This window comes from Orcinus orca, chromosome 5 (assembly GCF_937001465.1).
Source record: "Orcinus orca chromosome 5, mOrcOrc1.1, whole genome shotgun sequence".
Classification (NCBI taxonomy): Eukaryota; Metazoa; Chordata; class Mammalia; order Artiodactyla; family Delphinidae; genus Orcinus; species Orcinus orca.
In genome coordinates, this window is record NC_064563.1 from 89,731,615 (window position 1) to 89,758,949 (window position 27,335).

The 27,335-nt window shown below is 47.3% G+C and overlaps 1 protein-coding gene across 5 annotated transcripts in view; it reads right to left on the bottom strand.

Moving 5' to 3' along the window:
* Positions 1-27,335, bottom strand: part of BOC (BOC cell adhesion associated, oncogene regulated) — a 263,978-nt gene that overhangs the window by 33,287 nt on the left and 203,356 nt on the right. For all 5 annotated transcript variants that reach the window (XR_007477587.1, XM_049710306.1, XM_049710305.1 and 2 more), the window contains 2 exons: positions 7,741-7,902; positions 6,775-7,053 (listed from right to left, as the gene is read on the bottom strand). Coding sequence is in view for 4 of the 5 variants with exons in the window: in XM_049710306.1 (XP_049566263.1) it covers positions 6,775-7,053; positions 7,741-7,825 (364 nt within the window). In the remaining variant the exon portion in view is untranslated. The remainder of the gene's footprint in view (positions 1-6,774; positions 7,054-7,740; positions 7,903-27,335) is intronic.

Consider the following 27,335-nt stretch of genomic DNA (forward strand, 5'->3'; position numbering starts at 1 on the left):
AATACACAACGCTTACGGCATAAAGCAGTTGGATTTCAAGCTCAAGTTAGTTCTCCTTTTCCAACTATACCACCGTGTGGAGCTGTCTCTCTGCCTCTCCCAGCAAAGACAGATTCACACTCTGCCTGGAGGGCATCTTCAGACCCAGCTTTCAGCTGCAGACTCCTTTCCACTCCTAGAGAAATACAGCCACTGGGTGATTGTCTCTCTCTTGCTACCTCATCCTAATTTCAGGATCTGACTGAACTCACTATGGAATTATCTGCACCGTCCAAGAAACTGCACTGGGCTTAGGTCTAAGTACACGATGTAGAGAGCTGAACTTCGTTGTTGAAGGTCTGAGAAAGGGATGTGAGGACTCAAAAAATTAGAGAGAAAGGTTGTCCCTCACACATTCTTCAAGGCTCAACCCTGAGTCTTCCTCAATCCCCTGAAACTGAAATGAATCACTGTTCACCTGAGCTCCCATTAAAATCTGTTTATATCTCTATTAGGCAACTCATGGGTCTGACTGACTTGCTTTATGGCTAACAGGTAAATGCAGTCCACCTTCTCCATCAGACTAAGAGATCCTCAACAGGAGGGACTAGGTCTTACTGTGCTGCTGGAAATTCTAAACACTCCCCAATTCGCAGGACACGAATCTCCAAAACACCCAGATATTGAACTCAGGACAATGGCTGGTTTGCTGGTTCCCTAGCGGGACTCATGACTCTCCAGCCTGCCGGCTAGCCCTATGGATTTTGGACTCACCAGCCTCCACAATCATGTGAGCCAATTCTTTAAAATAAATCTTTCTCTCCCTTTCTTTTTTCCTTTCTCTACTCGTCTTTCTCTCTCTCTCTCTCCCCATATGTGTGTGTGTGTATAATTACATATATGTTCTCCATAAAATTACATGTGTATATATAATTATATAAGTGTGTATATATATTCATATGTATGTTGTCCATAAAATTATGTGTTTATATAGTTATGTTTGTGTGTATATATGTGTGTGTATATATACATACATGCATTTTATATATATATGTGGGGGGGGGAGATTGGCTCTTCTTCTCTGGAGAACCCTGACTAAAAACAAGGATAGGGCTTCCCTGGTGGCGCAGTGGTTGAGAGTCTGCCTGCCGATGCAGGGGACATGGGTTCGTGCCCGGGTCTGGGAAGATCCCACATGCCACGGAGCGGCTGGGCCCGTGAGCCATGGCCGCTGAGCCTGAGCGTACAGAGCCTGTGCTCCGCAATGGGAGAGGCCACAACAGTGAGAGGCCCGCGTACCGCAAAAAAAAAAATAATTAAAAAATAAATAAAAACAAGGATAAAGGAAGCTAGAAATATATTTTTTTAATGTCGACAGCAATCCTTAATGGCCTATTCTAATTCAGGGTCACAGCACAGAAGACCTTAAGGAAGTGTCTGATGGGAATCAGAGCTGGGGAGCTGAGTAAGAAGTCATGGCTTCTGTTTGTGGAACTCACAAGGCCAAGGGCCAGGGTCGGCCCATCCTGCCAGCGCAAACCAGCACTGTCTCCTTGGAACAATAAGCAGCAGTGAGCCAACACAAGCATAAATGGGCAGCTCTGCGGGCTACACTGACAACATATATGCAGTGACACTACGGGCTGCTCTCAAAGGTGGCGGGGAGGTGGGAACCCAGGTTGGAGAACATGTGAGTAGGGGAAGCCAAGAACTTCACAGGAAATGGGTTTGCTCTCTCTTCCTGATAAGCCAGTCCTCTCTCTTGGCTCTGGCTGTGACAGAAGCTTTGCCCCTCCTGGGCTCTGTCGTCCTAGGGCTGCTCCCAGAATGCAGTTGGGCAGCACAGGGTTGGGCACCGGCCTCAGAGCCTTCTGCAAGAGGATACTCCACGGATATGTGCTGACCAAATGGGTGAGTGAATAAAGTCTGGAATTCATAAAATGCCTCAAAATATTACTATCATATACTCTCTCATTTGATTCTCTAAAAACCAAAACAAAACAAAACCATAAGATGGATGATGTAATCATTACTGTGCTCATTTCACAGTTGTGGCAATCTGAGAAACCAAGTGACTTGCCCAAAGCCACATTAACTCTTAAGTGGCAGAGTTAAAACTTAAAAAAAAAAAAAAGATCCTCGGTTTAAGTTTCTTGTTTTTTCCATCATACCAGTTGGGCTCTTCATTTCACTCATGGGTTAAATTATGGTAACAAAGGGCCCCTGTCCCCTTCTGACCTTTCCTCAAAGGCACAGAGTCATGGACACAGCTGCCTAAGGGGAACTCCTTCCCTTCCTGTCAGCCGTCTTGCCTCTGATCTCTGATGCCAGAGAAGGATAATTCAGGAGTACGTGACTGGTCCTAGGGCTTAAAGACCTTACGAAGGGGTTACATATCGGCTGTCAATTAAACCAGCACCAGCATAAGACTTCACATTAGCCTGAAGACTAAAATCCCCAGATACAGAATTACTACCCAGTTACCGCCTATTTTATTTCCAACTATGACTAGGACCTGGGGATTATAGGATAACTGGGAGAATTAACTGAAAAGATAGAAAGAAGGTAAAAATGAAGAATTATTAGGAGTTTATCTGAATGGTAGATGACGAGTGGTAAGGGGTCGGAAACAGCTTTCACGCTGCATACCAGCTCTGAACTGGCTGTGATTACGTGCTGTGCTGTGTGGAGAACAACGCTAAGGGTGCCTCGGGGTCCAGCAACAAGGAATGCGGTGTCCACTGGCAACATCCGCTGTTGGTTCAGGCTCAACAGTTGGTGGTGCCCGGGTGTGAAGCTTGTGAAAAGAGAGGTAAGGGGAAGAGAGGTAAGAAAGGAGAGCAAAGTCAAAGCATTTCAAAAAGAATTAGACGACATGGTCTGAAGAGAGGCATTAGCAGCAAGAGAGATTCACCACAAAGAAAGCTTAAGTGAAAAGGGGAAAAAAATCGCCACAGAAGAGAGTGGGAAGGGCACCTCCACAGAGAGTAAGAAAAGCAGTTCTCCACACAGCCAGGACCACCTGGAGGAGAGGGTGGGAGTGCACAGGTGAGACTTCAGGTGGTCCCATTTTACCTGAAGAACACAGGCTGATGTCACCAGGCAGGGGTAAAGTTCAAGTGCACCCCCTGGCATCAGAGTAAAAGTGGTCTGGACCAGGGAAGTTCTGCCAGCAGCCTCCTCCACATCCCTGAATCCTCAAGCCAGGTCTTAGCCCCCATCACTGAAAGCCCCCATCACTGAACACCCCCATCACTGAATGCCCCATCACTGAAAGCCCCATCACTGAAAGCCCCCATCACTGAAAGCCCCCATCACTGAACGCCCCCATCACTGAACGCCCCCATCACTGAACGCCCCCATCACTGAACGCCCCCATCACTGAAAGCCCCATCACTGAAAGCCCCATCACTGAACGCCCCCATCACTGAACGCCCCCATCACTGAACGCCCCCATCACTGAAAGCCCCATCACTGAAAGCCCCATCACTGAAAGCCCCATCACTGAAAGCCCCCATCACTGAACGCCCCCATCACTGAACGCCCCCATCACTGAAAGCCCCATCACTGAAAACCCCCAGTGATCTCTAGGGGTTCACCGAGATGCAGGAGGCAGCGCCCTGCCACGGAGGCCAAACAGCAAGTACCCTGCCTGAGGATGAACATCTGAATGCACTGGGGAGAGGCCAGAGGAGAAGGAAGCCTGAAACACCAAGTGTGGGCGTGCGTGCGTGCGTGCATGCGTGCGAGCGCCGGCACACCGCTGCCGGCCTCGCCTCTGAATGCAGAACGTGCCTTCCATAATCCCTTCTGCCGCTTGGCCTCCCTCGCACACCAGCCACCCAGCAGAACACAGCCCCCATTCTGCTCAGGAATGTGCTCTGGGAAACTTAATCTAGCTGCTGAGTCTGGGCCAAATCCCCCATGGCATTAACCCAAGCACAGCACCCCTCTCTCCCGCCCTCCTGCCACCCCGTCACTGCCTCCTCCAACTTTGGGAGGCTGTAGTTCCAGTCCACCAACTCCCTCTCCCCAGGACACAGACCCTCCAAGCCCGCTCTCCCCATTTCCAGCACTTCTCCATCCATCTTCTGGTCAGGCCCAAACATTTCTCTTCTGATTCATGCCTAAATGACAAGCCAATAGCTCTTGGTTTTCAAACAAGACTCGCCTCAGCTTCTGCACAAGCCCCCTCTTCTCTCACTGCGCCTTCTTGGGTTGCAACCAAACCATTCCCTTTGTCCTCACTGCCAACTGCAGATCCCTTTGAGCACCAGAGAAAGAAGGGGCCAGGATTTTTTTTTTAAATAAAGGCTATAAATTGTCTCTCCTCACACAGATTCACCTTGAAGTAGAAGGAGGGCTCCAAAATAAATCTTATACTCTCCAGCTCTCCCGTTCTCCAAACAATGAGAGGTTCAGGCTGGCTTGTGATCAGGCCAAGTTAGGGAGTCTCCCAAGTCTTCACAGACGAGGGCTGACCATTTGCAGGTGAGCAAACCTCCTGGAGGAGCGGCGTTGCTAAAGGCACAAAGGTTGCTAAAAGGCACCTCTCATTTGTAATAATGAACAACTGGCAAGGACCCGATTGCCCAGTCCTAGGAAGAGCGTTCAGGACACTATGGTAGAGCCACTCTGGGATGTTCTAGGGCCATGAGCAACTGTGCTCCTGCTCTGGAGGGGGACGGGGGACAGATTAACTAGGAGCGTGCCAGAGCGGTGGGTACACGGTACGTACACGCGAAAAACACATTGGGCTGTTCACTTAACATTCGTGCGTTTTGTGTACTTTACTGGATGCATTTTATACTCAATAAAAAAGAAAAAGTAAATCCGGTCATATGACCAATGGAAAATGCTTGTCATACGATGTCAAAGGGGAGAGAATAAGGACAGAAACTGTATATTCAGTAGTGTAAAAATATAGGTAGGGATGAAGACCAGAAGGGTATACTCCAAAATGATGATGGTGGTTGTACAAGGACGGTGGGGAGACATTATGTTCCATATATTCTAAACTTTCTAGAGTCAATTGGATTATAATTTAAAAATCTACGAGAGAAGTATGATGGTAAGAAGTGTAGCTCTGGCCTCAGCCCTTCTTGTTACGACGAGTTGACCCCTGTCACCCTCCTCACCCAGCTCTCCCAGCACCCTGCCCCAGCCCACCAGCACACCTGGGGGGAGGGCCCAGCAGGTGGCCCAGGGCCTGCCTGCCTCACTGAACCCGAACCCTAAGCCTGCTCCCCAGAGGCCTGGCACTCAGATTCAGTGAATGCTGCTGCAGCCACAGAGGCAAAGTGGCTACAAGATGCAGCCCAGGCTTGGCCTCCCCCACTAGGGAGGTAGCTAGGGACCCACCCTGTCTTCCGGCCTCCTCTGAGAAGAGGGCAGGGCTGCTAAACTGGTTCCCCAGGAAACAGGAATACTGTTGCCAGCCTCGTTCTAGTCTCTATTCTACCAGGGGAGTGAAGTCCCTCTAGGGATCTGGAAACCAGAGGGCAGGGCGGGGTCTTTTCTCACCTGCTTTTCTACTCCCCCTTCTCTCACCACTTTCTCCCCAGGACTCACGCCTCACACCTCAGGGACCCCAGCTGACGCTTAAGGAGCATCTTAGAAGCTGGCTGCCTTAGGTGTGACCCGTAACATAAGGACCACCAACCTCCTGGAACCACATGGTCCAGGAGGGTGATAACGATGGTGACATGGAAGCAGGGCTGTCCGGGATAAAGAGGCACAGCTAAGTCGTGAGGGAACAAGCTCAGGAGACCTTCTAAAAGGTTAAGCCCAAACACCATGGAACTCTCAACAAGATCCCCTGTTTCCTAGGCTCCAGCCACCAGGAAGGGGAGGTAATTCTTAATACTGTTGACCTTGAACAACATGGGCTTGAACTGCGTGGGGCCACGTGGCTGGGGATCTTTTCCCGCACAGTAAATACTACGGCACTGCATGACCCGAGGTTGGTTGGACCTGAGGATGTAGAGGACCCCTTATGAGTTATATGCCAATTCTCGAGTGCCCAGAGGGTCGGCGACCCTCACCCTGAATTGTTCAAGGGCCAAGTGAACCTCCTGGCTATAGACTCCACATATAAGCGCAGGTGTTGCGGCTGCGCTTCCAAAATAAGCCTTTGGAAGTTTATTTAACCAGTCAAGTCTCATTTCCCATACGTACCATGGGTAGAAAATCAGGTAATGTGTGTACTGAGCTTGGGCACAATAGTGTACCCAAGTGGTAACTATATATAAGAGTAGCATGAAGTCTTCTCCCGGCAACCTCCTTGAACCAAAGTGTCACCTCATTTCTTCCTCTCTACCCTCTGTCCCACAGTTGCCTTTTCATTGTGTTCCACTACTTCTGTTTCAGGAATTTAGACTATGCCTGCCCCGCAGAGAGGCAGGAGGCCAAGGAGGAATGGGCGGGCTCTGTTCGGACCACACGTGGCCCTGTACATGCTCTGACTGCAACTGCTGCGAGGATGGGGGGCGCGGGGCACAACGACATTGAAGACCACAGGGCGACCAAGTAGAAAGGCACGGCGTGGCCCAGCTCTGGGGCCCACAGAAACAGTTCAACCATGTCAAGTTTCCTTCTTTCTAGACGCTCACTCCAGACCCTGCCTCTACTCAGAGAGCACAAAGGTCCCCAGCCACTGGAGATTACTGGGCAGCCACCACTGTGATTGGAAACGTCAGTGGGCAAGGCCCCTTTTATGGTGGGACTGATGACAGGGGGTTTGATTGGGGTGGGGGACAGAGAGAGAATGGGAGGGGGCAGAGGAGCAGTACTCACTAGCTAGCGTCACGGTGGCTGGCACGCTGGCCACAGCCCCTGCAGGCATCCGGGCCACACACTGGTACCGTCCCACAGTGTGGTTGCTGAGGGCAGTGATGACGAGGGTCCCGCGGGTGATGAGGACGCCCAGGGCATCATCCGAGCCATTCAGCTCCTTCCCGTTCAGGCGCCAGGTGGTGTTCATCCAGGGGGGCTCCACCACGCAGCCCAAGATCACGGTTCCTCCGAGCTTCTGGACGGTGGAAGAAGGCTGGACAGTGACCTGAGGGACCTCGTCTGGAGGAAGAACAGGCATGTAGCGATGAACTGACACCCCCAAGAAACCAACAGCATGACCTGCTCAGAAGCACCGCACCCAGGCAGCCTTTCAGAGTTGAGCAACCCAGAGAGGAGTTGACCTTTCTCTGAAGAGCTCTGCTGACCTCGGGTCCATTTCCCCAACCTGGCCTTTTCCCCAGAAAGTAGACTGGAGTGGCAGTGTGGTGTGAAGGCAAGAGCTCAGGCTTTGGACCTGAACAGGCGCTGTGTCTGAATCCCAGTGCCACTGCTTCTGAGCCAGGGAACTTTAGCCTTTTGGGGTCTCAGCTTCTTATCTGTATAATGGGCCTAATAATATTTGTCTCACAGCGTCGCTGGGAAGCTGACAGACAATGCATGTAAACTGCCTGCTGTAATGCCCTATAGTTAAGTGCTCAATAAAAGGTAGTTCAGTCATTATCGTTACTCCTCCCTAGTATAAGTTTCAAATGATTAAAATACAACCAATATGTTACTGAGATCATTTCTCATCTTGTATTATTGAGCGTGTCCCTGAAGGTCAGTGGGAAGGAAATGCTCTTTGAAATCCAGGAGGAAGGAGGCCTTTTTAGAGGGTCCTTGTAGAATGCCTGATGATTCCCTCTGACACTAGGGGCAAAGTGTTCTTCCCAGAAGGGCCACCAAGAAGGCAAGGAAAACACTCACTCAGGTCTGCGAAGCAGCCGGCCATGGCCAAGAGGAGGCAAGCAAGTGTGACCTCGGACCTCTTTCCTCTCTGCGTTATCATCATCCCACGCGACACGGTGTGTCAACGTCCCATAAGCCAAAGGAGTCACTCAAAGAGGTACCGCAATCCCCTGCTACACTCTGTTGCGAAAAAGAGAGAGAAATGGCTGTGGTAAGAATGCCTGGGCCACCCCTGTGGTGGCCATGGGGCCTGGCTTTGTCCCCATGCCCCTGCTTCCATCACAGGTGGTAACATTCAAAGTCTTGACCTGGCCGGCTGTTGGAAGACTAAAGAACACTCTCATGCCATTTCTCATCTAACATAAGCTGCTTCTAAGTTGCCCCTTTGAGCTAGAAGGTGATGTCATGGTAAGAAGGCCAGAGCCTTGCCCAGTGCACCCATAGCAACGAGGACAGGAGAGCCCAGGACACGGAGAGGCGGAGACCGGCAGCCGTGTCCCAGGCTCAGGGCAGTGAGTAGCCAGCACAGATGCTGGAAAGGATGCAGTTATCTTTACCATTTGCTTGCAGGAGGCTAGGTGCCCAGGGCTACGTGGCACACCATGCTGCTAGTTTAGACTACTGTGCACAGTGCTGTCACAGTATACTGAATGCATGCTACATCCCTCAGGTAGGGGATGCTACTAATGAATGAATCCTAAAGTCTCAGAGGCTCATGAAAGATCTCCTGTTTTGAGTCACCCCAGCTCTTCACCTACATCCTTGTCAACATTCTTTGATTTCCTGAAACCTACCAACCCTCCTCAGCTTGTCTAATGTCTGTAACTCCAGACACAAACACAGACAAAAGTCACTCAGCCAAGGCCCCTCTTCTTCTCTCCATCCCCTAGTGCTGAAATTCTGGTATTTTCCATCTCTACAAAATCTGTACATTTTTTTTTAATAGACAATTTCATTTTTGGTCTTCTGCCAGATCATTATTTTTTTCAGAGGATCTCCTTTATACACATTCTTTTTGGCCCTGAGTCCTAATCAGATTATTTTAAATTTTAGTGACATAAAATTTTCACATAGTGAAACACACACATCTTGAGTGTATAATCATAAATGTGCATATGCCTAATACATTTTAAAAAATGACAGAATTAAAGTGGAAATTAGGCAGTTTTATAATCATAGTGGCAATTGTGACACTTCCCTGGTAATAACTGATAGAACAGTTAGATGAAAAATTGTAGGGATATAGAAGATCTGAATAACAATGTCAACCTTCCTGATCTAATTGACATTCATCAATCATTAGAGCCAACAACAGTATTCTCTTCAAGTGCATATGCGATGTTCACAAATGCAGACCAAATATTGGGCCATAAAATTTCAAAAGACTGAGATCTTACAGAGTATGTTACTTGAACACAATGGAATTAAATTAGAAACCAACAAAACAAGATATCTAGGAAAGCCCCAAATATTGGGAGTTAACACATTTCTAAATAACTTATGTATCAAAGAAGAAATCACAAAGGAAATTAGAAAATACAAAATCTGCACTCTTGACGGCTTGCTGTGTTGCATCTCCACCCAGAACATTTCCTTGGGGGTCTAGACTGTACTGCTCCTCTAGCCGCTTGATGACATATCTCGGCTATCATCAGCCATCCTCTTATTGCCTGCCTAGAACTTTAATTCCGCCCCTTCTACAGTGTTATTTCTTTATGCCTCGTTTAAGCTATGGTGTTTAAAAGATTCATCAAAATCACAAAGAGGCAAATGTACACACACTTCTGTCACAGCCGAAACCAAGATCTTGCCTCTGTGTTTTCACTGCTGTACCTATAGGACATGAGACCAACGAGGAAGGTGTGCCAACACCCTGCTAGGCAGGGAGACAGTACAGTGAGATTCAGGTAACTGAAGGCAGCACCATAATGATCTAGACAGAGGATGCATATTCCTGAATCGTGCACATGCGGCAATAGTAATAGTATATTTCCAGGAGGGTGACATATACTCAAAATGCGAACACTTTTGGACCAGTTTACCTAAACCAGCGACTCTTTCAAAAACTTACAGTCACCACTGAAAAGTCACAGGAGGTAGTTAAGCTGCCCAGCTGACAGCTGTGTTACGCTCTCCAGTCTCTGGAGTTCTGGCTACTTGTACAGTCTGCTGTAAGAGCCGGTCTTGGGCCTCTCAACACCCATGGCTCCTTTCACAGAGGACTGAGGCTGGGCTTCGAGGCTCTTGCTCTGTGCTAGGGAGTGCTTGAGATTTGCCTAAACCTCTCCATTCTCCAAGCTCCTCTGGCTTTTCACCTAGCTACTTAGAGAGTTAAGAGGGCTACACTGCTTTGCCAAACAAGCACCCCTCCAAACCAGATCTAGGGCCTGGCCCCACACTGATGTTCGGAACGGTTTCTAGGGCAGAGTCCTTTCCCCTTGATTTTTTTTTTTTTTTTTTTTCGGTACGCGGGCCTCTCACTGTTGTGGCCTCTCCCATTGCGGAGCACAGGCTCCGGATGCGCAGGCTCAGCGGCCATGGCTCACGGGCCCAGCCGCTCCGCGGCATGTGGGTTCCTCCCAGACCGGGGCACGAACCCGTGTCCCCTGCATCGGCAGGCGGACTCTCAACCACTGCGCCACCAGGGAAGCCCTCCCCTTGATTTTTAATCCTTCCCTTTGTCTCATGTCTTCAACATCAGAGGACTTCTACTCTTCTGGGGAAGAACAAGGGGACATTTTCTAAAAGAGGTTTGAAAGAAAAATTTTAAGCTTTTCCTGACAAGTTTTTCCCTCTTGGGGTAGAGAGAGCTTTTGCTCTTTTCCAGACAATCCAGGAAATCAGAGGGTCATGTTATTAACAAAGTGAAGTTAAGGGAAGCTGCAAAGGATGTGAGTATGGCAGGGGAGGGTAGCCGTGGTGGGAGGGAGGACACGCCTGTTACCACAATAGGTATCTTGCTAAGCTCTTTGCACAAGGTATTCTCTTAATCTTCAGAACAACTCTACATGGTGGGGACTATTATCCCCACTTTACAGGTGAGGAAACTGAGTTCCACAAGGTAAGTAACTAGCCCGAGGTCATATAACTGTAGGCCTGGAATGAAACCCAGGTTGGGCTCATTCCAAAGTTCTGTGCTTTTAACCACAATGGTAGGCTTTTCATGTTTTTTTTTCTACCAGCCCTCTGCACCAAGTGGGTGCTTGACGAACAGAGTTGGAATAGGGTGAGGTAGAACAATGACGAATTTTAACAGTGGTTTCTTAATCACTGTTCATTAAGTTCATTAATATAGTTACAGACAAACACCAAAAAGCAAGCCTTTGGTGTCCCCTCCATCATCCAGATACTAGCTTTAATTCTCTACTTTCCCCCAATGAAATAACGTATTTATCTAGAACACTGCATGAATGACCAGTTACAGGATTTTAGGGAACTTGCTTGCTCATGCCGTGTTCCTCTTCCCCCAACTCCTTGAGGAGATTGCCCACACCTGCTCTTCCCCTGCCCTAAGAAAGGAAGAAGGAAGGAAAGGAAGGAGGCAGCAGGGAGACAGAATGAATACAAAGTAGTAAAAGGCAGAGAGAAGACAAGCAGACAAAGGGACAGAAGGGCTGTTTCTTATCCCAGCACAGAGTGGCCACCGAGGTGTTTGGGTTGTAAAGTCGACAAAGGTTTTACTGAGGAAATTCAGCCCAGACCCCCTCCTGCTTAACGAGGGCCAGCCAAACAATTCCTGTTACTTCTGCACCCTGGGTAATTTATAAGGTTCAAAATGGAAACAGACCCCACTACTGCTGCCAGCCACCATCCCGCTTTTAAAGGAGAAAAAAATGTAGCTGAGGAGGGAGAGGGAGTGAGGAAGCAGGTGTCCAAAGAGGGAGAAAGGAGTTAACTCATGAACTCCCACAACAGACTTGTAAGCAGATACCACTCAGTGAGCGCAAAGCAGGACACATGGGGTCTCCGTCACGGCAAAGCAGAACTGTGACAAAAATACAGAGGCTGGGGGATCACCGTAGCTATTATGCATCTTATTTAGCAGCTGGGGAAACTGAGCTGCTTCCTGGAGGAAGTTACCTAGTGAGCTTGGTCTAGAAAAATAATTCCAAAAATGCAGGTTTCTGAGAACATTTTTTTAATAATAAAAAAAAGGCAAGTAGGACTTAATTGGAGTAACTAACTGCAGTGTAACTTTGTCCCACTGTGAAATGAACAAGGTACAATTTCAAAAGTGGGTGAAGGCAACAGTAAGGTCTGTTAATTTTCTTGGCAATGCAAGGTAGGACTAGATCCTTCTTATTTTTTCTGCATTTTCTCAGAAAAAGAGATCAAGAAAAAAAAATCAAAAGCAGAGAGAAGGGGGCTTCCCTGGTGGCACAGTGGTTGAGAGTCTGCCTGCCGATGCAGAGGACGCGGGTTCGTGCCCCAGTCCGGGAAGATCTCACATGCCGCGGAGTGGCTGGGCCCGTAAGCCATGGCCACTAAGCCTGCGCGTCCGGAGCCTGTGCTCCACAATGGGAGAGGCCACAGCAGTGAGAGGCCCGCGTACCGCAAAAAAAAAAAAAAAAAAAAAAAAAAACAAAAAAAACAAAAGCAGAGAGAAGGGAAAACGAATTCTTGACATAAATTCCTCATTGAGGCCTAGGTACTTTCTATTTTTAAGGGTTACTTGGACACAAAAAATAAAAGAAAATGCATCTGAGAAGTTGAACTGCTGACATACATGTTCCCACTGAAATAATCTCCAAGCAGACGTTTTTAAAACTTTCCAAAAACAACAGCAGCAGAATACACGTCTAAGGTTGAGACCAAGCACTAGAAATTACAGCCTTAGAGTATTTATTTTGCGAGAGAAAATTACAAACAACTGAGAGTTGATCATCAGCAGAAGTAGGCCAGCTCCACCTTCTCCCAAGAGGGCTGGCGGGCTGGCAGGAACGAGAGGGAGGCAAGGGCACCCGAGGCCACATCTCATGCCCTGATCACCCAGGCCACTACAGCTCTCTGAGACAGAAGCCTCCACGGTCTAAAATGCCAAACACACACCCTGTGGATGTCCTATGACCACTAACAAGATGAGCTACACAGAAGAGCACGTGATCTAGCAGGTAACACAGAGAGTCCTTCTTAAAAACATTCTTCCAGGGGCTTCCCTGGTGCCGCAGTGGTTGAGAGTCCACCTGCCAATGCAGGGGACATGGGTTCGTGCCCCGGTCTGGGAAGATCCCACATGCCACGGAGCGGCTGGGCCCATGAGCCATGGCCGCTGAGCCTGCGTGTCCGGAGCCTGTGCTCCGCAACGGGAGAGGCCACAACAGTGAGAGGCCCACGTACCGCAAAAAAAAAAAAAAAAAAAAAAATTCTTCCAGTGGCAAGAATGAGATCTGACAAAATCCTTGTTCCATTGGTTGAGAGGGGCTGGCTAGATGAAAAAAGGAATATTTCTGACCCCAAGTTCCACGTTTTTCACATGTTCCCAATTCTGTAGAGTAAGACTGGCCTTTTCCAAGGCAGAGAGAAGTTTTGCCCTGCGAAGGTGATGCCAAGTGACTGGAGGGTGAGGGCTGGCAGCCCTCTGGCCTCAAGAAAGAGGGTGGTACTTCTGCACAGAGGACTGACATTGGGGGAAATCTTGGGCAAACAAGTGAATTTAATTCTCAGCTGAATATGTGGGTTTAGACAGATCTAGGAGAAGTATTTAAGAAAGGCATTTTTTTCCTAATGTAAAAAGTTTTTACCCCCAGACGTAATTAAAGGGTAACATTTTAAATCAGGAGGGACCTCAGAAAAATTCATAGCTTTGGATAACACCTAACAGGTATTATAAATGAGGAAAGCAAGGTGCAGAGAGGCTGAGCGATTTGCAGGTCTCCCAGTTAAGAGGGATCCAGGGTGACAAGTCAGGTCTCCTGACCCTTAGTCCGGTGCTCTTTCCACTCCCCTGACACTGTCTCCCAGAAGATTGTTTCTGGGTCATGTTAACCAACTGCTTAAAACTGCTTTTAGAACTAAATTTAGAATGTTCTTGAATTTACTTCCTTAGGCATAAAAATGTCACCTGGATCATTATCTATAACAGTAACTTTCTGTGTGGTCATTTTCATTCTTTTACCATTTAGAATTCTAATCTGGAAGAATCTCTTCCTGTTCTTTACATGAATGTCTTCGATAAAATTTTCTGCAATGATGAAAATGTTCTATATTTGCACTGTCCAAGATGCTAGGTAGCCACTAGCACTTGTGGCAATTAAATACTTAAGTGTGGCTAATATAACTAAGGAATTGAATTTTTAATTTTAAGTTAGCCAACAGGGCTAGTGGTTACCACATTAGGCAATACAGTTCAAGATTAATATCTGGAACATCTACGCAGACCACTCTGACATCACACAGGGGAGAACAACAATGGTTTGATGGTCTTAAGTATGAGCCATGCTCTAGCCAGCCTCTAAATATATTTCTAGCCTATTCCTTATCCAAAGTTTGTGTATGTTTTCTATTAAAAAACTATGTGTAGGGGACCTCCCTGGTGGGGCTCAGTGGTTAAGAATCCGCCTGCCAATGCAGGGGACACAGGTTCGATTCCTGGCCCAGGAAGATCCCATATGCCGCAGAGCAACTAAGCCTGCACGCCACAACTACTGAGCCTGTGGTCTACAGCCCATGAGCCACAACTACTGAGCCCACGTGCCACAACTACTGAAGCCCGCGCGCCTAGAGCCCGTGCATGCACTGCAATGGGAAGCACATGTGCCGCAACGAAGAGTAGCCCCCGCTCGCAGCAACTAGAGAAAGCCCGTGCGCAGCAATGAAGACCCAACGCAGCCAAAAATAAATACAATGAAAAAACCCCCCAAAAAACAAAAGACTGTGTGTATTGTGATTTTATTATCATTATTATTATTGGGAAGAAAAAAATATCACTGTGATCTACCATATAGAAGACAGTACGCAAGGCACTGTACTAGAAGATGGATCCTGTCCTGAGAAGCTTAAAAAAAAAGCTTGGAACGTAAGTCAGCCAGTGCTCGGCAAATATCCATGAGCTCCCCACTTCCCAGCCTGCTCTGCAGTTGGCTTAGGGCCAGGTGACAAGTACTGGCCAATGACATGTAAGTGAACATGTTCTGGGTCACTTCCAGACCAAGAGAGTTAAGAGAATTGGGGGGCTGCTTCTCCCTCCTCCCACTGCCAGTGGGCCACATCCCATGTTTCACAAGGCATAGCTACGAGATGGAAGATAGCACAATCTATGACAGGAGAAGAAATAAACCTATGTTGCATAAAACCACTGAGGTTTTGAAATTACTCTCATCTAACAACTTTAGCATTCTTTACTCTAGAACCTTAATGGATATCAGTTTAGTCGCAAATGGGAAGTGGAAAATGAGCAGAGGGGGGAGAGCATTTTCAATTTCAGGCCTTCAGGAAAGGTTTTTCTGGATAAGTGGGTTTGAAACTGGGCCTCCTAGAATATGTGCACGTGTAAGAGCCGGAGGGCACTACAGAGGGTGACGCTGATGTGGTGGGAAAGTTCTGTTTGGATGGTGGTACATCAAGCAGATGCTTATCTGGAAAGGGGTCTCCTAACCTTTCTGATTTTGCTCTCTCCTGAGAAAAACACTCTGGGCAAATCTCCCAGAATATCCTAATACATGCATATTTATTTATAAATTAAATGCACAATACTGCCAAACTAAAATTTAAGAGTAGGCAGAAGTGAAACCACATTTTTTAATGACTTGTTAATCACGATTGTTTTCTAATATCATGAAGCTAATACCTTAAGGCAGAAAGTCTATTTAGGATTAGATTCATCACTAATGATATGGATGTAATCTCTTTCAAATGGTCTGCTTGAATGTTAATTAATTTGTTCACTTCTCATCAGATGTGATTCCATTATTATTGTTTCTACCTCCTAATGTGACTTGAAAAGGGTCAGCTCTGCTGTTTTCATCCTGTTTGCATGTGCCGGAGTCTCAGCACACTCTTCAACCCAGTTTCTTTGCAGCAATCTTTTTAAGCTACTTGTCCTTTTGTGAGAGTTAATTTAGTTAAAACTAAATAACAAAAAAAGAAAAAAAAAAAAAAAACCTAAATAACATAATCTATAAATCCACTTAACAGAGAACAAGAAAACTGGGGAGTGAATGATCAAGCGAGTGAGGTCCCCACTGTCAAGCCCTCCGAGAAATGCAGATCTCTCTGTTGCAACACGTCATTGCCCGACATACAGACTAAAGACTGTCAATCCCAGTATTAAATATTAGGAAAGCTGAATTTCTTTCCTATTCCTTTTGTAGATAGAAATAAACCATAAGAGAATCTCTAATATTTTCTTCCAGTGCCCCAATGGAATATCTTATATTTCCCCTTTGGAGCCCCCAGCTTAGAGACCATTCTAGAGGAATGAAGAGAGACAAGGGAGGAAACTGAGATTGGGTCATGCCGTGGAAGACTAGGAAAAAGAGTCTGAAATTAACACCATAGACAGAGGGGAACTATTGGTGGTTTGAGAAGGGAATATATAAGCAAAGAGGCATTCTGGGGAGATTAGCTAAACCTGGGCTAATTCACACTGAACTCCACATTTATAACAAGCTGCTTAACAACATGGACAGAGTTTATTTCTTCTCAGGCAGGTAGACCCCTTTACCATCCAGGCAAGGGGAAAGGAAGAGTCTGGACACAGCATCTTAGCTCTGGGGAGGAATCCCCCCCAGAGAGAAGCCCCCTCTGCCTTCGAGTAAAGAGAAGGTCTGGTCTCTTGATTTGCCCACTAGACAAATCTAATCCTCTCCCCCGCCTCCATCACTTGAGGAGAAAGTTACTAGGGAGTCTTATTTCTTCGTCATATATACCTCTTCCTGAAAATGGCCTCATCTCCTTAAAGAGATTTTTTTTTTTTAGATCTACCTTTAAAGAGAGAAAGGTGAGAAAAAAACCCCACAAACCTTGTTGCTAAACTGGCAAAAAGAGAAAAGAAAAACCACTTCCTTTCTTCTGCGCTCGCTTCTCAATCCCCCCACCCCTATTCCATATAAATTCAACTTGACAACCCTGCTAATTGGATAAGCGCAGCTTCCACACTCCTAGAAGGCCGTTCCCTTTTCTTTTTTTTTGTCTTCGGAGGGCTCAAAACAGGGTGATTGTGCTGTTCTTTAACACGAATTCCATCTGCTTTATTTCTCTCTCCCCATTCACCGCTCCTCTTGAATATTTATGAGGCCTTCCCCCGTTCCCTGCCCCTTCCCACCCCGCCTCTACCGCCGTCCTCCGCAACCCCCTCCCCTCTCCTCTCCCTTCTCTCAGAGCAGCACAAAAACCTTCCAAATGGCCCCCCCTCCTCGCTTTAGATAAACACAGGCAGTGTCAAGTGTGAGGAGTAGGGGGAGGTAGGGAGGAGGCTCAACTGCCAATCACGCCCCCGGCCTTCAATGAGGCCCAGGGGCCTCCCCTAATCTGCTGCATGCCTGCCATATGGGGGCTGTGTTGCCCAGGGAAACACTAACAGGCAGAACGGAGCTTAATAGAGTCCATATTCATTGTAATGCAGTGAGATAGCTCGAGGCACCACTGCCTCTTCGGTCCAGTTTCATTCTTCTGTTTGCTTCTGTTTTTCCTCTCTTTTCTTTACTTCTTATTTTTAAAAGGACCAGGTCCCTAGAGAGCTCTAATCTGGAGAAGTCTGGGCTGGCAGAAAGACAGGACTGTGGGGTAAGGAGTGAGGAAGGTGAGGTGATGCTGAGACGGGGGCTTGGAGTTGGCGGGGAGAGGTGACGAGTGGGAACTTCTTGGGCAGCGGAGTGGGGAGAGCAGCACAGCACCTGCGCAGGGGCCGGCGCACGTGGAGCCGCAGGTGTGCGCGGCCCGTGCACGTGTGGAGAGACGGTAGGCAGGTCCATCGGGGCCTTGGCGCACACAAGCCTTCAGAGCTATTCAGCCCGCTATGCCTAGATATCCCAACCCCTACCTACCTACCTCCAACACCCACCCCAGTCAACTGAAGGGCATTCAAGCCAGCAACACCTACCTCCTGTAGGTGTCGGGCCTGTGGTCAATTCCTAGCTCTCCACAGTTGTATGGAAAAAGTCACAGGTTTTGCAATGAGATGAAACTACTTTAGAAATACATCCCTGTAGGGGCAGAGGACCCACTGGCCTGCCAAGCTGGGGCCCTTTCTCCTCGGGCTGCTCTGTCACAGCCAAACTAAGGGCATATGGGGCTCCTCTGAGTTGATGGAGGGGGTTGTCTAGCAGATGAAGCCTTGTCATGCATATATATGATGGAAGGGAGACTTAGGGCTCCCTGAGGTCAGAGGTGATCTTTCCCCAGGGACAAAAAGGGAAGGAGGGGAGAGAGGTGGGGAGGGAACAGAGTACATTTCTCCCAACTTCTCAGAAAAAATACAATTGGTAACCAAGCTATGATAGAATTCCTAAAGAATAATCAGTTTTGTAAGTTGTGAAACATAGTTTTTTGTTCTGTGACTGTAAAAAAAAAAAATCACAAGTTTAAAATCAAGACAGAAGATAAAAACGAAGAAAAACTATAAAAGCGTTCACATACTCTCCTACAGTTGAAACTTTAATCCCACGGTCTGGTACACAGGAAGAGCTCAGTAAATGGTTGCTGAAGGAATGAACCATGTACACACTCCTATAGTTGTACTATTGCTGACCAAGAACTTGAAACTCTTTACCCAACTGACAACTACAATCAGTGTTCTGGCCCACGGCAGAGTGGTGCTAGCGCCTATTACACGGGCCTTTTGCGTCGCCCAGTGCCGGAGTCAGGCAGGCTAGGTCAGATAAAACTGCTCAAACCGAGGCAGATTCTGGTGCTTGCTGTGGTTTGTGTTTTGTCCTCCAAGCTTGCTCTATTCTACTTTCCTTGCTCTTCCCCGACTGAAATGCATCTTGAATCTGTGGTTTCCTAAGCTCAACCCCCGGGGTGGGAGGGGAGGGGAGAGGAGGGGTGGGGGAGGGCAAGACTGTAGGAGAGTATACAAAAGTGCTCAGAATTTTTCTTTGCTTTTATCCTGATTTTAAGGCCCTATATCCCAGCACCCCTTCAGGAAAGGCTACAGTGGATATTTCGAGAGCCAGGTACAATTTCAATTCCTAGTTCTAAAACCAAAATAGCATTTGGGTACCTGAAATGCTACCCAGAAGTCTATCTCAGCGTCATATCCATTTACATCTATTAGGGAACCACAAAGGCCTGAAGACCCCAAACCAGAGTAGGTGAAGACACACAACTGACCAGGGCCTAAAAGGACTCTGGACACTTACGATCCCTGCAGAGCAGCCTTCCCCTCCAACTTCTGTGTTTGTAATACCACATATTGTGTGTGTTACCGAGAAGTGTGTGGGGTGACCTGGGGGGAGACCACGAAGGAGCAAGTGGGAACACCTGGGGCTCCGGTACAAACCAGTGCTGGAGCACTCTGGGAGCTCAGCGGAGCAGCCAAGCTCTTCCCAGCCCTCCCGGCAGTGGGCCCTTTGGTCAGTAATCTCACCACGGATGTGTGTGATGTGGCGACAGCCAGAATGGCAGCTCTGAAGGAAAGCAGGGACAGCTTCTCCGGTCCAGACCAAATACCTGCTTTTCATTTCACTGCTCAGAGGACACCCGCTAATGACCTGCTTCTACAAACACAGACAAACCCATCTACTCTTGCCCGGTCTTCCCTAAAACTATGTAAAGATTCACCATCCGCTCAGCTGCCCAACCCGGGACTCATCCTTGTCTCCTGGCTCCCTCTCATTCTCCACCCCAGTATCAGATTGGTCGCGTGGACTCTAACTCTGGCAGGAGCAACCAGAGAAACACAATGCAAGCCACATAGAGTATTTAAAATGTTCTAGTAGTCACACTGAAAAATCAGGTGGGGATCATTTTAATAATATCTTTTATAACACAATATATCAAAAATACTATCATTTCAACATATACTCGATATAAAAATCATTAATAAAGTTTTATACTTGTTTTATACAAGTCTACTAAATCTAGTGTGTATTTTCTATTTATTACACATCCCAGCACAGACTAGCCACATCTCAGGCGCTCAGTAGCCACATGTGTTAGTGGCTACTGTAGCAGACGGTGCATGTCGAGGGCCTTCAAACTGGCTCCGAGTCTCCTCTCCCCAGCTAATAAGCCTCCACACGGTCACCTACCTTCTTTCTAGAATATCAAGCTCAACTGGACAGTAAAGATGACAAGTGAGCAGCTACCATTCACTGAGCAATGCCTCCTATAGGCCAGCGTCCATCATTTGCCTAATTTGATGTAATTCTCACAATGGCCCTGTAACGTAGGTGTACGACCAACCCATTTTATAAATGAGGAAATTAAAGCTCAGAGTGATTCAGTATTTTGTCCAAGATCACACAGATGGTAAACCACAGAGTCAGGATTTGAACGAGGTCTGGCTGACACTAAAAACCCTGGCTCGGGCTTCCCTGGTGGCGCAGTGGTTGAGAGTCCGCCTGCCGATGCAGGGGACACGGGTTCGTGCCCTGGTCCAGGAAGATCCCACATGCCGCGGAGTGGCTGGGCCCGTGAGCCATGGCTGCTGAGCCTGCACGTCTGGAGCCTGTGCTCTGCATCGGGAGAGGCCACAACAGTGAGAGGCCCGCGTACCCAAAAAAAAAAAAAACAAAAAAAAACCTTGGCTCTTTTCACTCTACCACACTGCTTTAAGTTATGGCAGAAAAATCAGTGGACTATTATGCAGCCATTAAAAGTAATAATTAGAAAGAGCAAGCAGCAACATGAAAAACGTTTAAAGGATATTAAGGAAAAAAGCAGATCGCATTTTGTAAAAAGCATGTAAACAGTTGGGTAAGGCCTGGAAGGAAACAGGAAACAAATAAAAGCAGCTGATTTGATAATGTGAAGGAATTAGGAGTGATTTTTTTTCCCCTTTTGAGGTCAGTTAAAAACAAACAAGCAAAAGAGCTAATAGACTCACCTTTGATAGCTCCCCAAACAAGTATGATCAAATAAGGTTCAAACTTCTTCACACAATCTTCCAGGCTCTGTATTAACTGGGCTGCAGCCAACCTTCCCCTTGTCTTCCTCCCACGAGCCCTAAGTCCCGGGCAAGCTGCTTTTTCACACCTTCCTTCTCCCAGAACCATCTTCTGCTTCTCCCTTTCTTATCCTTCGAAACTTGCCTCCAGCGTCACTGTATAATGCCTCCAGTGATTATTCCTCATCCCACTTTCCACAGCGCTGTGCACACCAACTGCAACATTTCCACGACGATTTATGCCTGTCTATAATATGCCTCTTTTCCCAGACTCTAAACTCCCTGAAGGCAAGGAGGTGTCCACTTCATCTCAGTAACCCTAGCACCTAGAAAAGTCAATGTCTGCTGAACTAAAGGGTCTATTTGGATTAGAAATTTGGGATTGGGAAGGAATGTTACTCTGACCCGTGGGCCTATTAAGAGGAACGCATGCAGACACACTTATCAGTGGTGGAACCAAAGGGTTTTTCTAGGGGGAAATGACTAACTGTGGCCTTTATTTTTCAAACCCAAATGGCCCTTAGATGAGTTGGCAGCCCTTGGGGAAGGTCAAGCTGCCTGACAGAAGTCAGTGCCTCTGCAGATGCTCCTATGGCTTGAGGTTTCATTCAAGAACCTTCTTTGTTTTCCTTCTTGTCTCTTCTCCCAAAACAAACACCCAAATAAGCTTGAGACTTCGGGCTTCCTGCAGCCACTGAACTGCAGGGAACCTCATCTAGGATGATACCGTGATTGGCTATCATCTAGCCAGTGACAGCATGGCCCTAAGCTTGAGGCCAGGGTGGAAGAAGGCAGGCAGAGAGGGATGGGAGGAGAAGGAAGAAAGCTGTACGTGAGAAACAGGACAAGTTCAGGCCTGAAGAGAGAGTGTGGGGAGGGGAGTAGGGACGAGAGCACTAAATATGCCGAAAGCACCTACTCTGTGCCGAGCCCAGGGCTGGGGGTGGACACACATGGTCCACTTTTCATCATCACAGCCCAGGGAGTGTTATCGTCCCCTTTACAGATGGGGAAAGAGGTTATTAAAACACTTCGTGATGCTTTACCACGTAAGGATTTTAGGGCTCACCTCAAATTTGTATTATAGACATAGCTTCTCTACTAAGTGACAACATTGAAACTCTGCAGGATCAGGTACTGAAATACCATGAGCCTTGGGTTTGGATAAGAGCTCTGCCACTTCTACCTTTGGTAGAAGGTGACTTTGGGTAAATTACTTAGTCTTTGACCCTCAGTTTACTCTGTGAAAATGCGAATGATAATACCCCCTTTGCTGAGCTGCTAATAAGAGTTAAGGAGATTACGTGTGAAGGCAGCCTGGCACATAGCAGTGAGGGGGGACAGGTGTCGTGGAACTTTTCTACTGAAAGCCGTTCACTGCAGGTCTAATTTCATACTGTGGCACTGGTGGGCTTTGAGATTGATGGCCTTTAAGACTTAAGGACTTGTTGCATTTGAACAACTCCACACAGATGGGCTATCCTCTCTTTGCTCATTGCTCCTCATAAGCTGTACCCAATTAAGCAATGGCCTGATTTTGCTGCCCTACAACACATGCATCAGAAGTTCAAGAAAGATTCTTTGTCGGAAAAAAAGCAGTAACACCGACATTGTATACAGTGTTTTACAGAACCTCACAACAGCCCAGTGGGACAGGAGATCCCTGGGTGGTACTACAGTGTTCCCAAGTTTGTGGCAAGACAATTGCCAGTCTCTCAATCTCCACCCAACACGAGTCAACACTTATATCACTTAAGCTAATAACCTCTCCCACCATCCCACCCTGTTTACGCCCTCTCTCTGCACTCTCTTGATGATGATAATAATTTCTCCGTAGTGTCTCTACTTGTTTGGAGAGAAAGGGGAAAGATCCCTGTCAGACAGTAGGTCATCTGGACAAGAAGTTATGGAGAAGTGTTTATAGAAAGGAAAGCACACCCCCAATCCCTCTCTGACCCGCCCCCCCGCCCCCCCAGCCCCAGTACGGAGCTCAGCTCCGACCACATCGGTGAGCTCACAAAGCCACAACAGACCACCTGCTCTTTTTACACCTACCTGTTTCTAATTACAGCCTATGGCCAGGGCTATAGCCACACAGGTAAACAACGAAGTAAAATGGTTAACAGTGACTGGAGAGGAAACAGGAGCATTCAATTCCAAGGCTTCTGGTGCACACAGCTGATGAGAGGTCCATTGTGAAAGGAATTAATCCGAGTGTGGGTAGACAGCACAAACACAGTACATAGGCAAACCAGTCCCAGGACCTGAACAGCACTTAAGGCAGACCTTAACAGCTTAAGTCCTATCTCTTAGGACAAAGGATTTTGGACAGTGAGCCATGAGTGAACACAAACCTTGCCAGAAGAGTAGGACAGACAAGGGTGCTCTGCTTAGCGATCATGGTGAGCGGAGCAGACAAAACAGCTGGCAACCCCAAAGTCACTCCTGATGAGCGGTACAAGCCCCTGGGTGGGCTCAGGGCAGAATTCAGGTCAGTCCAGCAAAACCACACTTAGCACCCACTAGGTGCCACACACTGAATGGAGGGTGGAGGGGACATAGAGAAAAGTAGGCAGTGTCCCATCCTTAAAGAACCTGGGACCTAGTCAACCTTTGCTGTGACACCATCTTTCTATTATACCCAATGCAGCATGGCCTCAAGAAAAGATCAAAGATAGACTGGATTTTACAAAGTACAGGCAAAGAACCAGAACCACTAGCAAAGGCATCAGAGGCAGGACAAAAGAAATGTGGCATACATTTGAGTGCACGCACACACACGCACACTTGTACACTCGGGCCCTGCTCAGCACAGAAGGTCAGTCCTCCAAGTCAGTCCTCTTCACAAGTTCTAAAAGAAGCCTCCTTTCCATCATCCACATTCATTCCTACTAGAGTCCCGGGAGAGTCATCAAAGTACATCACTTAAGGTAGGTAAGAGGCTTAGAGCTAATGGAAGCCTATGAGGACTGCTGAAGCCTCTGCTTTGTCACTGTCACTTCTCACACTGTGTTGTACCTTATTTATATACAAGTCTCTCCTGGACACATAATAGACACTCAGTGAATGTTTGCTAAGCTGTAAAGACCTACCTCCAAGATCTCTTCCAGGCCTGACTCTATTTGGTCCTTGGAGTTTGGATCCGGTGAACCCCCAGGGCTGCTTCTGATGCAAAGCAGAGCTTGAGCAGGGGAAGGTGATGCATGGGTGTCTGAGATCTCCGTCCCTATCGCCCTGCCTCTGGGGAGCCCAATGGGGTTCTTATTCAGGGGAAAAGACAAGCAGGACACAGGGCTTCCCTTCACAGCGCCGGAGCATGACGTGGGTGAGGGCAGGCTTGCCAAGGAGGAGACGGGGGAGAGTGTGGGGAGAAGCAGGCGCCCAGGGAAACTCGCTTCCCTTCGCTAGGCAAGCTCCCAGCACCCACTCTACGTCAGGCAGCAGTTGGGCCACCAGCTCTTGTCCCCTGGAATCCTGCACTTCCCCCGTGGAAGCGCCGTCACGCTAATTACTTATGGTCTGCCTGACCGCTGGACCAAACGCTCAGGGATCAGGAATGGTGGTGATCTTATTACAGGGGCATCTCGAGTGTGTAACACGGTTCGAGGTATTCAGCAAACACCCGTTGAGTGAACGAATTACAACCCAAAACACAAAAGTGAAAGGTCATGGCAGAGAGGAGAGAGAACTGTAGTCACATAGTCAAGAGGGAGCTTTTTCTTAGGAGAGGAGGCTGGGCCTTTAGGAAGTTTGGGGGTTGAAAAGACTGATTTACTCTGTTAGGCAACATAATTACCACCAATTCCAATTAAGCTGTCACCTGCAGTCATTTTCTGTGCCCCTTCCTCATGATGACTAAGCAACCAATGGCACCAGGCCCATACCCATACCCTCCCCAGGACTCAGAACCGGTCTCCGGTTCTGTGACCCAGAGTGAATGAGGGTCAGGCTGCCACTTCCTGACCTGTCCACTCCTGGGGCCGATTCAAGCAAATGCTGGGCTAAACCAGCCCCAACTCCAACTCGTGGGCACACTCACACCTCAACCCCTAACACAGACACACAGACACACACACACACACCCAACCCTTAACAGGCTCTTGCACGCTGGCAGGAAATCTGAAGCACTTAAATGAAAAGCTAAACCATGGGGCAAAATGGCTGAACTGCTAAGTCGGGGCCAAGGCAGGATCAGAAGCTGCCTCTCTTCAGCTGGCATCTGACCTGACTGCACTGTGACACAGACAGTGTCTCTCCTAGACTTTCCTTCAAGCACGAAACCCTTACCCGGACATTTAGGAGGAACCACTTTGACGCAGGACAGTAACATCTCTCACACAAGCATGTTGAAGGAGAAACAGATCACATCAGCAAATTATCTGAACAATGACTGGTTCAAAGCAGTTGTTCAATAAATGACAGCAACTTATTCAATTTGAGTCACTTCCTTTAGGGTTACTTGTAGAAGTACCTTCATTAGTCTGATCCTTGTTACAGATTTATCCCTAATATTTCAACAAAAGAGGTTTAAGAATAGGTAAATAGCTCAGGGGCCAGACGCCTCCACCCAGGCTCTCCAGGCATCCTGCTCTGGGCATGTACACGCACTACCTCTAAGACAGACAACACACACACACACACACACACAGACAGACAGACAGACAGACAGACAGACACACACAGGCATGCGTGTGCACATGTGCTCACACAGCAAACAACTCCAGCTCTCCAGCTCCAGCTGGGAAGTATGCTTTAGAATCATGACAGTTTACTTTTTTCCTATCTGACCTCATGCAAACCGACTTTCTCCACCTCTCTGACCCCCAAATATACACATTCAGTCCCCGACCCACCCCCAATCTTCCTCACTTAGAAAGCTCTTTTAAACCATCTAAAACTTAAAATAAATACCAATTTGGAAACCTGAAGCATGCGCCAGTCCGTCCGTCTGTCCCCACCTTCTGCTGGAAGCCTCCGACCCCAACTCCTGTCAGCCCTCCCCAACTTGGGAAGCCCAGTGGCCTCCATGCAGGGCTGGCACACGCAGAGAAAACAAACACATGGAATCCTGCCAGCTGGGTCAGGCACCACTATTTATAGCAGAGCGAAGTGTGGGGAATTGGAGGCTTGATGAAGGGTGTGGGGCAGAGGGGGTAGGGATAATTCCAGCCGTTCCGCCCAGGCTCCACAGCTGCAGAGGATCCCTGCTGATGTTCTGCCAGCCCAGGTGCAACCCATCCTGTGTGACTAATACCTTCGCTGTGCTGGAGCCTCCCAGGGTAGAGGGCCTGTTATCTTGCTCGTTACTGTAGCCCCAGCATCTATCTCTAGAAGCACAGTAAGTATTTGTTAATTAAATGAATAGATGAGCTTTTTTTCTTCCTGCCTACCCCACCAGGCTGCAGATGGAGGAGCTGGAGTGGGTGGAGGGGAGGTGAGTGAGGAATGCCTAAAACAGCCTTCTAAAAATCTATCAGTTGTTAAAATGTGCTAGCCAAAAGAATGTAGGAAAATGCTCTGTTAAGAAAAGCAAATTAGGTTTCCTTAGTGCAGGCCTTTTCAGAGCCTTTAATGGGCTGTTATTATTGTGAATCACCAAAAGGTGGGTAGAGTATGCACTGAAGGCTGAACTCACTCAACCACAGGCCTGGACTTATTTGACCACAGGCCTGGACTGACTTGACCACACTACTCTTTTTTCTCAGAGTACCATTAGTGAGGAGAATTTCATCAAATACACTTTGGGAAATGTTGGCCTAAGAGGTTCCTGGAGAATATCCCAAAAACAACTTGTAAAACAGCAACCCATGTTTGTAATTTTAAAAAATTACATGTGAATATGTGGTGTACAGTTATTTGGATTGTCATAGGATAAGGTCAGGAGACACTTAAATGTTAACATCAGTTATGGTGAAGAGCAGGAAATTTGCACTTTTTATACTAAACATTTCAGAAATATTCCAAGTGAGTGTGTATTTTTGTAATTAAAAAGGTAAATTTAAAAAAAAATCTATCCCCAAATATTATCATGTCATCGCTGAAATTTTATCTTCCCATAGGCCCAGGGCCTCATTTCCTAACAACTCCTTGGGCTATAAAATGTTGCTCTTTGCTCCATGATCACATCTAAAGTGTTTCCTGTGTCTATATCCAACAGTCAACTCCTTCGGCTTATAAAGAACCCCCTCCCCTAATTCCAGGATTCTGTTGCGTCCACACAATGTGGACAAGTATTTTGGAAAAAATGAAAACACATTTAATATTCTTTTAGCAACCTTTACTAATCTGAAATTACTTTGTTTAGTAAATTGTATAAAATATGCACCAAGCACTTCGTTTGCTGCAATTACCATGTTGGGCATATTAACATTTAAGGACTGCCTTTTTTTCCTGCTATATCACTAATTTCCTAACTTAACTGATTAGTAAATGTAATTAAAAGTCATTCCGATTTAGTGAATGTAACACACCAGGTTTTGTTGTAATATGAGATTAAGGCAAATATTTAGAATTGGAAGGAATATTCCATCTTAGCATAAAAGAGAGTATGTGACCATTTGCTGAG